The sequence below is a fragment of the Gracilinanus agilis genome, chromosome 2 (assembly GCF_016433145.1).
Source record: "Gracilinanus agilis isolate LMUSP501 chromosome 2, AgileGrace, whole genome shotgun sequence".
Taxonomy (NCBI): domain Eukaryota; kingdom Metazoa; phylum Chordata; class Mammalia; order Didelphimorphia; family Didelphidae; genus Gracilinanus; species Gracilinanus agilis.
The window spans coordinates 15,577,803-15,590,020 of NC_058131.1; the positions used below are offsets into that span (position 1 = coordinate 15,577,803).

The following is a 12,218-nucleotide window of genomic DNA, read 5'->3' on the forward strand; positions in this document are numbered from 1 at the left end:
AGAAACTACTAGTACCATACTAACAGGGTAAAAAGGACAACACTATCCAAATTAAATTATACCTTTAATGCTATACCAATCACATTAACAAGGAGATACTCTATGGAATTAAGAAATAATAATAAAATTCATACGGAAGAAGAAAAGGTTAAAAATGTCAAGAAAAAAAATTTTATAAGGAATTCAAGGGGCAATGTGAAATCCCAAATTCTATTACAAAGCAATAATTATTTCAATACTTTGGTAACAGATAAAAAATAGAAAAATTGACCATTAGCAGAAATGATATAGGGAAGCCAGCCTAGGCTGGAGTCAGGAAGATTTATCTTCCTGAGATCAAATCTGGCCTCAGAGACTCATTAGCTGTGGGATCCTGAGCAAGTCACTTCATCCTAATTTGCCCCAGTTTCCTCCTCTATCAAACAAGCTGGAGAAGGAAATGGCAAACGTTAGTCAGACATGACTGAACAGACAAGAGGTTGGTTAGAAAAGTAAAACCTTGAAGCAAGTCTTAATATAGTAGTCTAGTCCTTGATAAACCAGTTAGACAAAAATAGTGGGGACCTTTTTATTTAAGAAAATGATTTCAGACTAACCTCACAATTCAAATGTCCAAATTATCTGTATAAAAAGGCACATCACACACATTTAAAAAAGAGAGTGCACCATTTTATGTTATATTTGTGGATAAAGCATAATTATAAGGTAAAATCAATTACTGACAATCAACTTTTTAAGCTTTATGTTTATTCTACATAAAGGTTGGTGAAAAGCCTACGCCTCCCTACACTCCCCTCCAAATCTGAATGAAATATTTACGGCAGTACTCTTTCTAATTTTTAAAAGTTAGAGAGGAAAAAAACATGCCCCCAAATTCAGGAATGTCTAGTGACACTGGAAAGCAATGAAATCCCACTGTGAACAAGAACGAAGTATTCAAAGAAATAGGAAGACTTGTATGAATAGAGTGCAATCAAAGAAAGCAGAATCAAAAACAGCAATACATACAATGACTCCAAGCACATAAATGAAAATAACACCCCCCCCCTTAAAATACACTGAATAAAGTTAGTAGGAACTTATTAAAGTATAAACTCTTGTCTTCCTTCTAAGGAACAATAAATTACAAAAGGGAAACCAATCTTTAGTTGTTTTGCTTAATTAGGGAATGTACTTCTGAGTGATTTGTTGGACTCATTTGAATTTGTCTGCTGTGTCAAGAAACAAAAGAAAAAATTCTTGAGTCACGGGGAGAAAATAGCTTTTCTGACCGTGTCACAAATGGAGAACCTGGTCATCTTGACCGGGGGGTGGGTGGCATGTTTTATCAAGGGAGCCTCTCTGTTCCCTGTCGGTCACTTTTGCCAGGTGTCCCTAACTGCCACCCCATCATTTTTTCTTACAGAGCTCTAGTAATCTACTACATTCATATGTATATAAACAACAGAATTTGTTTAGCCATTCCCCATTGATGGGCACCCCTTAGTTCCCACAAAAACCAGCTGCTAGAAATATTTTTGTATACATATGGGTTGGGTTCTTCCCCCTCTCTTTTCTATCTCTGGGGTGCCCTGCTCAGCAGTGTCAAACATCTGCACATTTTAGTGACTTCTGGGGGAAAGTCCTCAACTGCTTTCCAGAGTGGCTGACCCAACCCGCGGCTCCAACAACAACAGTGTGCCAAAGTGCCTGTTTCCATACAGCCCCTCCAACACCTACCATTTCAGTGAATCTGCTGGAGAAGGGGCAGAAGCTGAGAGTGGCTTTCATTTGTCGTTCTCCAATTACTAATGATTTGGAATCCCCCTTCCCCAGGCGCTCAAATCTGGAGAATCAACTTCTGTCTGATAACTAAGATCTAACAGAGACCTCTTCAAAGGTACTTACCCGTAGTGTAGTAACTGTTGTAGGATCCCTATACCGACCATCTTCTTCCTTTAAATTATATCCCTCTGGTCTTTTGTCCCTTTCAGATATTTTCCATAACTTTATTGTTTTATCTGGGAAGAAAACAAAAACCCCATTACTATCTTCATCAAACTAATGTTAAAGTCAGTTTCTGTGCCACAGCAGTTGGTGCCCTCCCTATCAATCACTTCCAAACCACATACATTCTAAATTCCCAGTTAGGTGAATGATTTGAACCACATTTAACCTGAATGGAGTCATGGTCTAGGCATTCTCTCCCTTAAACCACCGAACTCACAACTGTCTCCTCTTCCCTTTCTTGGCTGTGCAGGGCCTCCCTATCCCTCCGGACTTCAAGGGCTTTTCTATGGACCACCTGATGACAGCAAGCTAAGGAGGCCTCGGAGGGCCAGGCTGAGCCAGGGGAGGCCGCCGGCATGCAGAGTTTCGCAGGACTACTTCACAGCACATACCCAGTGTGCTAGAGAAGGCTTCTGTCGTCTCTGAAGCATCCCAATATTCCCAAGAGAACAGTTTTGCAATAAGGAAACTGTTTCTGTTAGGAATAATAAATGAACGCGGAGCTCTTGTCCAGCTCACAAGATCCGGTTTCGATGATCCTTTGTTGCTGCCTTTCATGGCATCTTACTACAAGTCAATGATGCTGCTCTTTTGAAGAACAGGTTCTTCCCCATATTATGAATGCTGTGGCAGATCCCTCTACATAGGCAGCGGGTGCTCAGGGCATGCAGCTTTGGGACTGGAATTGAGAAGGCTCAGGTTCAAACTCAGCCTCAGAAACATATTAGCAGGGTGACCCTGAGCAAGTCATTTCACCTGGCGCCCCAGTTTCTTCACCTCTAACAGTATCTACACTACAGGGCTGTTTTGAGGACCCAATAAGACAATGATGATGAATCCTTCTGCACAGTGTCTGGCACACAATAAGTGCCACATGAATGTTTACTATCTGTTTATTATTAATGTATTAATGCTGCTATTACTAATTATCATCCTCATCATCCCCAAAGATCACTTTCCCAGGCTCGGCACCAAAAGGCTCCGGGCACTTCTGCCTCCAAGACTTTCGTTGTCTCACTAAGGCCCGAGACCCCCCAGTCTGATCTCTGCGCCCGTCCATGCTGAGTCATGGACCCCTCTCAGGACTCTTCTCTTCCACCCTGCCCTAGCTCTGACCCAAAGCACCTCTTTAAGGACAATGACCTAAAAGCCTGCTGGCCACAAAAACAGACCAGCCAGCTTACCAACCCTTCTCGAGGGCAATGACTTCACCATTCGGGCAAATCCCTGAAGGCTCCAGACCTCAGTTTCACCCCCTCTCAAAAGGAAGGTTTGGATGTGCTCGGCATGGGCTGTGACTTCTCTTCCCTATACTCCTCTGACTTGGTTTTGGGGCTTCTGGACCTCCCTGATTACCTTTCCAGAACATACTACAATTGGTTAAAATCCTACAAGTGGAAACAGATGTTGTCTAACCAGAGCTGGATGAAGAGGCCGATTCAGAGCAGCCCACTCTTTCTTCCTGTGGCTCGAGTTACCTCAGCATCTAGGGCACTGCTGCTGATTCGGAGGAAGCCTTGGCCATTCCTCGCACCATGGGTTATTTGTGCAGTTCTTAGGGGTTTAAAAAAAAAATAACTCAAAAGCAACTATTCCAGACCAGCCAATTCTCTCAACTGACCTGAATCTCATCTGATTTGGTGACTTTGAAATCTCTCTGGATTCTCAATCTTGTAGCCACTCCATTAGCTAGCACTCCCTTACAAAAAGGGCACAAGCTTTTGCTTGAAGACCTCCCTGAATCCACCTGTGCCTTCTCTATACTGCTCTTGACTCAGAGATCGTGGGTCAAGACAAGAGGGTCCCTTAAGTAGTACCTGAAGACAGTTATATTGTCTTCCATTAAACTCTCTCTTATATAGCCTAAACAACCCCTGTTGCTTCCTCCACTCCTCACAGAGAATACATGGTTGCCAGTCTCTTTACTAGCCTAATTCCCCTGTGCTAGAATACCCTGACCCTGTGGAATGCCTTCTTCCATTAATGATTAACTGTTGGTATACATGTTTTTTGAAAGAAGTCCCACAGATATTTTGCCTTCTCAACTTTCCTTGAACATGACAAATGTTATTTTACACACATTTGAACAATTCTCATATATGACTATTCGAGAAGACAGTTCACTCATGGTCCAGAGAGGGCCCTCTCTGGCTACCATGTGGGCTGCCCACTGCTATACACAATGAACATTCATAAACTGGGTGATCAGAGTAGGGACTCTCTATATGACTTTCCAACTAATATCAAACAAGCTGGCCCCAAGTATTTACTATATGTGTGATTGGCATCCTTCTGGGCATACCAAATACTCAAGTGAGGCAGTCCCTGTCGGCCATAAAGGAGCTTAAGTTCTCTACCTGAAGCCAGATACTGAGTCTTATGGATAAACTTCTGTTATGATTTTAAAATTCAGTATTTTAAAGATTATCTGGACACACTGTTTCTTAGTAAAAACGGAAGGATTAAAAAGCCAGAAAAAGAAAACAAGACTCGTAGAGAAAAAGTGAAGGCAGTTTTAGAAAGTTTGTGCCAGAAGCAAAGTTTCCAACCCAATGATATTTAGCCCACAGCAAATATTTAACCAGGATTCCATCTTTCCTCTCAAAGCTATTATAAGTTATGTTTTACTTACCATTGGTAGATAATAAAAATTGAGCAGCATTTTTCTGAGGCAACCACCTAATTTTGTTGATCTTTTCTTCAATTTCTAAACTTTTCAAGTAGTCAAACTCAGGTTCATGGCTCTGGAAGGTGCTGTAAACATTGTATTCTCCTCTGCTATGTGTTTGGGTTTTGTTCTAAAACAAAGATATGCCAACGAGATTTTAGAATAATCATCTTTGCCAAAGGTAAACTCAATATAATTTTTAGTTGTAAAAGACCTTGAAAACAAGTGTCAACAGTCACTACAATTTTTTAAAAAGCTCACATATCACAATATTGGGATAATAACATTTTGTATGGGTATTTTCTGTGTGTGTTGTTTTAATTTTAAAGATCTATGTAGACTTTTCAATCAAATGCAGATATTTGAATTACTCGTAGTTTGCTTGTTTGGTCATTCTGCATTTTTTAAACATTACTTTGTACCAAAGAATGATACTTTGTAGAATTTGGATAAAACCTTGGGCATTGTTTATCACTGCTTAGACGGTCAAAGATGACATGAGAAAGCCAAGTCTGATGTACAGTGGTATCTTTCTCTTGACAATTTAAAATCAATTTCCCCAATTATCTGACATTTGTTTTACTCTTTATAATTCTGTTCACCTTTCTACTTGTCTGCCTTTAAACTCTTTATTGCATGGCCAAAAAGGCTTCCTAACAACTGCTAAGAAATATATTTGATGTGATTAGCACTGGTGAAGAAATACTTACCAGCCGAATTGAGGGTTTCAGATTATCCATAGGCTGTCTTTCATAACCGAACACTAACTGTATATGTATTATCATCATCATCAAAGTAATAGGACTTTTCCCCATACTTGGGATAATTTCAAAAGATAATTTCACTAGTTACTGAAATGGTCTCTTACAATATTGTTCCACTGAAAATGCTGAGACCAAGTTATTCAAAGCCAGCTATTTATAAATGTGCAAATGGAGCAATTATTTGGATTATTGGACCACCTAACAACAAGGTGATATGGAGAGTATGAGGAAACACAAATAGCAAGGAAGAAAATTCATCTTGAGTCTCACACAACAGCCACTATATTAAATAGGTTCATGAGGTTCAGGAACTGAACAGCTTTGCCCAAGATTGCTCAGGATCTAAATATTAGAGCGAGTCACTGAAATTCAATACTTTTGCCATTAAACCATTGTCTTATCTTGAATAATATATTTATGAAAGGAAGACACCAATAAATTATTTAATTATGTGAGTACTGAGAAGCAAAACTATATTGTAAAATCACTTTATTTTAAAAATGTTATAGAGTTCATGTGGTTTAATGGCAAGAGAACTGGCCAAGAAGAGTTGAGGTCTGACCCTCAAAAGTAGTGATCATATCTCTAGGACACATGCTCAGGTAGAGGGCATTTCTTATAATGAGTATTGCTGTATTTTATGTGGGCACAATGAAGACTTCCCAACACCTAAAGAGACCTGTTTTTAAAAATGTACATTTAGAATGGGTTAAAAAGCAAAAAACAAAAACATTCTTCTAATCTATTTTTTTGGGGTGGGGAGAAGGATAGCAGGGTCCTAATAATGTCTGTGATTTTTGAACAAGTCTGGTTGACTCTCCATGTTGATGCCTGTAGTCACTGGGCTTTGCAGGTTTTGTCCCATATCAATTCATTAAAGTCTTCTATGTTTATCTGCACACTTTATATGTGCCGTTCATTAAAAATTTATTAATACTGAGCATAATAAGCATATAAATTCAAAACCCAAAAGTCTTAAAGCCTTATTTTTAAGATTTAATAATTTAATAAAGGATAGATTAATAAAAGGCAAAATAATTCAGCTAAAATCCTACCAAACAGAATATGCGTAAAATTCAGTTACTGACAACTTGATTTTTCTTTATCCACAAAACATTGGGTTTTTTTTTTTGACAATTTTTGGCAAAATCCATCACCCAAAGGTCTATAAAAAATTTAAACAGTATTCTAACAAGAGGCCACTAGGTGGAACTAGTAAAGAGTACATTATACCTTTCTTTCCAGTAATGCGTTTGTGAAGAAAACCAAAACCAAAACCAACCAACCAACCAAAAAAAAAACCCAAAACATTTTGCATATAGTTATTAAATTATATTATATATTATGTTATGTTATATTATATTATATTAGCTAAAATATGAGAGGAAGNCCCAAGACAGAGCTTATGGGAATATTCACTGTTTGGAGACAGGTTATAGATAACAAGAACTCAAAGGGAATAAGGAGTGGTCAGACAGGACAGATGAGAGCAGGGTCCTGAAATGAGAGACTGATCAACAAAGTCAAGATGAAAGATCGACAATAATGGTTGAGAAAGATGAGGGCTGAGAAAAGACCATCAACCTTGTGGAAAGAACACTAGACAAGGAGGCCAGAAAGATCTGGTTTCAAATCTTGTTTAATTATCTATGTGGCTATGAGACAAATCACTGATTCTCTCACCTATAAAAATCTTAAAATACTTTGGAAATGGGAGTTATTATTCTCTTTACAACTGATATCTGCTGCACAGAAATGAAAATGGAATCCATCAACAATTCTGTCTTTCGCAAAAGTTACAAAGGTGAAGAATGATGAAGATTCAGGTCCCCGAGAGTCTGTTTTAAAGTGCCTTCTGAACCAATCATCACATTTAGAATTGTTTTAACTGGTCAATCACTTATTGCATGCCTATTCTACACCTGTCATTATGCCGAGGCATTACTAAAACAACAAAAACCAGTCCCTGTCCACAAAGACTGGACAAGTTAATTGTTGAGACAACATGGGCAATAAAGCAGTCTATGAATGAGAAAACATAAAACAAAAAAACGTAAAAATATTACATGTTGAAAACATTAAATATGGGAGAGAGGGTCTAGAAAATAAAAACTATACTGCACAGTTAGCCTATACAACTTATGAGTATTTGTATTTCCAAAATGTGAATGTGAGTTGCAAGTTCTGATGTTAAAATTAGTGGTTGGGAGACAACTAGGTTGCTTAGTGGATTGAGAACCAGGCCTAGGGAAGGGAGGTCCTAAATTCAAAACAGGCCTCAAGGCACTTCCTAGCTAGGTAACCCTGGGCAAGTCATTTAACTCTAATTGCCTAGCTCTTACTGCTCTTCTGCTTTGGAACTGATACTTAGCATATTGATTCTGAAAGAAAAATAGTGGTTAGGTTCTTAGGTTAATTCAGAAAATTTTAGGTTTAAAATAAATACATGAGTGTACATACAAAATGTAACTATTCTCCAGTGAAGAGTAACACTAATCCTTAATTCCTGAGTACACAGTGTGAAAAAAAGAACTGCTTTGGAGCTAGGCAACTCTCTGGGTAATTGAAGGGAGAAAAACCTTAAGTAACAATAAGGTGAGAAGAGCTGAATACAGGAAATTCCCAGAGAAATAGCAGAGAAGTGTTTTGGAAGCAGGAAAGCAAATCCGAAGAGCTGAATGAATAATCCCCTACATTGAAAAGTACCTATAATTCTCTAAAAATTGATAATCCTAACACACACACACACACACACACACACACACTCACTCACTCACTCATGCTCTTAACTAGCACACTCTCATATTAAGGCACGCAGTAGTTATCACAACCCTGCAAAAGTCAGGACACTGGAGACTTTCTGGTACCTCTAATCAAACAAAATCAAAAGGTGGTTAAATTTTCCTGACCATTGAGAGATTTAAAGAAGAAACTAAAATAGGTTTTAGAGACCTGCTAAGTAGTAGGTTCCAGAACTGTTCAAATGGACCAGAATCAAACCAACTTCATCATGACTGAGTCGTTGAGAAATCACACTTAAGACAAAGGCAAAAGTACAAAATATTTATAAAATACCAGTATTAAAACAGGACATTGAATTCATCACCATAGTATTACCCAAGGATGGCATTTAAACGAAGCCTTACTGAAATGGCCCAAGTGGCCAATATCCCCTCCTACACTGACACAGAAACACACACAGCCACATCCAAACAATCTCCTCCCCCTGAACCTCCTGAAAGCAGCAGGGCCTGTCCTTAGGCCTCTCCCACTTAAAAAATAAAACAAAAGCAAACCCAAAACAACACCCATGCTGAAAAGAGAAACTTACATTAGCAACTTTCTAAGAATAAGGAATTCCATGGATCTGCTCTATTTCTTACAAATGATGAACTCCCACACCCTCTAAGCAACTACTGCCCACTTTCTGTAAAGTTAAAAGACTATAAGTGTATAGTAAACAATATTTGACTAGAATTCTGCTTTAAATGCATACTATAGTACAATTTATCTCCCTTCCTCTGAATTTCTATTGTAAGTAATGATGTGGGGGGCCCTCACGGAGTCACGGGCAGGCCTGTAGCTTCATATATAATATCTTCCTTGATCTCTCCTTTGACATTAGATTCATAAACCATTTCATCTGTTCAAAACGCCCTCTTTAGCATCCTGATTAGTCTATGGCAGCACTGGCGAGGGTTTTCTAGTTTGTGTGCCCAAATTGCAACTTCAAGCTGCCTGTGAGCCCCCCCACATTACCTCAGAGAGCGGAGGGAGGAAATGTTCACTTTAAATGGCTGGACAGAGGAATGAGGCATGCAAAAAATGTCCTCGAGCACTGGAAGAGGGGGAACGGAGCAGCTCCCCCATGCCAGCTGGGCATGTGTACCAATACTTTGCCAACACTGGTCTATGCTAATCACCTCAAATAAATTCAACTGTATGTTCCAAGTAGGGGGAATGGCAAGAGAAAATGCAAGACGGAGGAAGAGGCAGAAAGAGATTATTACACATAAGGTTTCATGTAAATTTAAACATTTGTAAGGCCCTTTGGTCATAACAATCATGAGTTAGGTACAAGCACTATCCCCATTTTACAGATGAGGAAACTGAAAATTAAGTAAGTGATTCATTCAAGGTCACACAATTTGTAAGAACTGGGATTTGAACACCAATTCTCCTGATTCCAAGTCTGCCTCATTGATTCACCAAACATTTATTAAATACTTCCTCAGTTGAAACTGTGAACATAAAGATAAAAATGAAACTGAGCCTATTCTCTAGAAGGTGATTTTCTTTTAGAAAGGCTTGCGGTAAGGAACCACTGAAGGATAATGACCCACTCCAGACTTGTGGCAGTGTCAGAAGACCAAAGAGGCCAGACTGGGTGCAGAAAGTGAGTTAGGAATCATGAAGGATAAGTATCGAGGTTTCAAACCTGTGTGACCAGGAGAGTCACTTCCCTAGAAAAAGGGTTGCTTGGGGTGCAGGGCAGGATGATGATGATGATGAGTTCAGTTCTGTCCATGTTGAGGATTGCAAGACTGGAGGTTGGCAGAGAGGTCAGGGCAGGATAAGTATATCTGAGAATCACCAGTACAGAAATGGTAACTGAATCTCCTGGAGCTGAGGTTGCCAGAGGAAGAGCCCTATAGGACACCCATGATTAGCAAGTGTGACTGCATGAAGATGCAGCAAAGGACACAGAGAATGAATGGTCTGACAGAAGGGAGAACAGAGAGAACATGGATAAAACAAATCTAGAGAAGAGAGGCATCAGAAAAGGTCACTGGATCGGCAACAAAGTCTCACTGGCAACTTAGGTCAAAAGCCAGACTACAGAGAATTCTAATGAGAGAGAAGTGGACCCTAAGTTACCAACAGCCTACTTGAGGAGTTTAGCCGTGAGAGAGAAGAGAAATGGGGAGTAATCAAGAGTCAGATAAAAACCCTTACTAGGCACCCTATGCACGAGCTAGATAAAGAAGAAATAGCTCCACAATGTTTGGACATGAAAAATGGAAGTTTGGGGGGAAGGGGACAAGGTGGCATGGGCAGGCAGCCCCTGATGTCCTATTACTTGAGTTTATAAGGTGAGAAATCCTGTCACAGAGGATCAAAAATACTCTTGCTGATTTGCACAGAACAGGATACACTTGCACACAAATAATCCACCAAGGACCACACTTGTTGTCGTTGGATCTATTGCTGATGAACATACTTCATGATTCTTCCTCTCAAAGCACCACCTACTAGTCTAAGTGCTCCCCTATTCTCACTATCCTGGTTACCTGTCCTGGGTGCACACACAACATGATGATCAGAAAATAAACAAGGATGATTATCTCAGAATCTGAAGAAAAGAGAGTATTAAGAAGAGGATGACTGACTGACAGTGTCAAAGGCTTCAGAGAAGTCAAAGGAGAGGAGGACTGAAAAAAGGCCACTGGGTTTGGCAAGTAAGAAGAAGACTGTCAGTAACTCTGGAGAGAGCAGCTCTGGCTGAATGTCAAAGTTCTTCTATGAAACCTACTTGTAAGAATGCATGTAGTGAGTAGATCTCTAATATGTCTTTTCATGTTCATGTCTAATCTGTCCAAGCCTCTAGTCCAGTGGTCCCCAGACTTTTTTGGCCTCCTGCCCCCTTTCCAGAAAAAATATTACTTAGCCCCCGGGAAATTAATTTTTAAAACATTTTAATAGCAATTAATAGGAAAGATAAATGCATGTGTGGCCATCACTGCTCCCCTAGATTGCTGCAGCACCCACCGGGGGGCAGTGGCGCCCACTTTGATAATCACTGCTCTAGACCTTCTGGATTAAATCAGAGGCTGCTTTACTCCTCCAACTCCTACTTTGCATTCTGTAATTCCATGCATTCAGAAGTACAGCCAGATAAACAAGCAAACAAGTCATTATTACTAGGACTTCAAATAGCCCTGGCACAGAAGATGACTATAATCAGTTTTCTGATTCAGTTACAAAATTAATCTCAAAATAAGTCAAAATAAACACCAGTGCTTTAAAATGAAGTATGGCTCTTCCAAAAACAAACAAACAAAAAAAGCCAACTTTAACTTGTCTGTGCAAAATATATACAGAATATCCAACCCACCAGTTTCCCAAGTTCTGATTTTCATATATACTTTAATCTTTAATTGCCTGGAATGCTCAGGAAATGGTATTCTACTAAATTTTAAGTTCTGGCTAAATTAACTTGAACTGGAAATTCCATTGAAGATTCAACATTGGTTGAATATCTTTCTAAAGTACATTTTATAAAGTTTCTTACTATTAAGGTTTTTTAAAAATTGCACTACATATTTATAGCATTGTTGAGAAGAAAAAAGACCTTTGTGACCATCTAGTTCAATCTCCTCATTATTAAGAGAAAGGAATTGAGTTGAGTTGAGTCCAGTGTCCTCAACTGCCACAACTAAATATACTCGGTCATTTTTTGATAGCTATGACATTTGGAGCCTAAGAGCCATCATTTTGAATATCAATTACCAGATAAAGGAACTGTACCTACAAAGCCTAATTATGAAACATTTTCTTGCACTGCTTATGAAAATAAGGGTAACAGAGCATTATATGAATGGGAGGTTTATCTAAATGTGAACTGACTACTTAAAAAAATCCTAGAGAACCAACTTAAAAAGTTAGTGGAAATAATCAACAACTTTAGCAAAGTTGCAGGATACAAGATAAACACATATAAATCATCAGCATTTCTATATATTTCCAACACATCGCAGCAAGAAGAGTTAGAAAGAGAAATTTCATTTAAAATCACC

At 39.0% G+C, this 12,218-nt stretch overlaps 1 protein-coding gene across 1 annotated transcript in view; it reads right to left on the reverse strand.

Annotated features, from left to right (window-relative positions):
• The window catches only part of PPP2R2A (protein phosphatase 2 regulatory subunit Balpha), a 74,225-nt gene that overhangs the window by 13,672 nt on the left and 48,335 nt on the right, over positions 1 to 12,218 (reverse strand). The window contains exons 4-5 of the mRNA XM_044663014.1: positions 4,622 to 4,787; positions 1,888 to 2,000 (exon numbers count right to left, since the gene is read on the reverse strand). Of these exons, the coding sequence (XP_044518949.1) occupies positions 1,888 to 2,000; positions 4,622 to 4,787 (279 nt within the window). The remainder of the gene's footprint in view (positions 1 to 1,887; positions 2,001 to 4,621; positions 4,788 to 12,218) is intronic.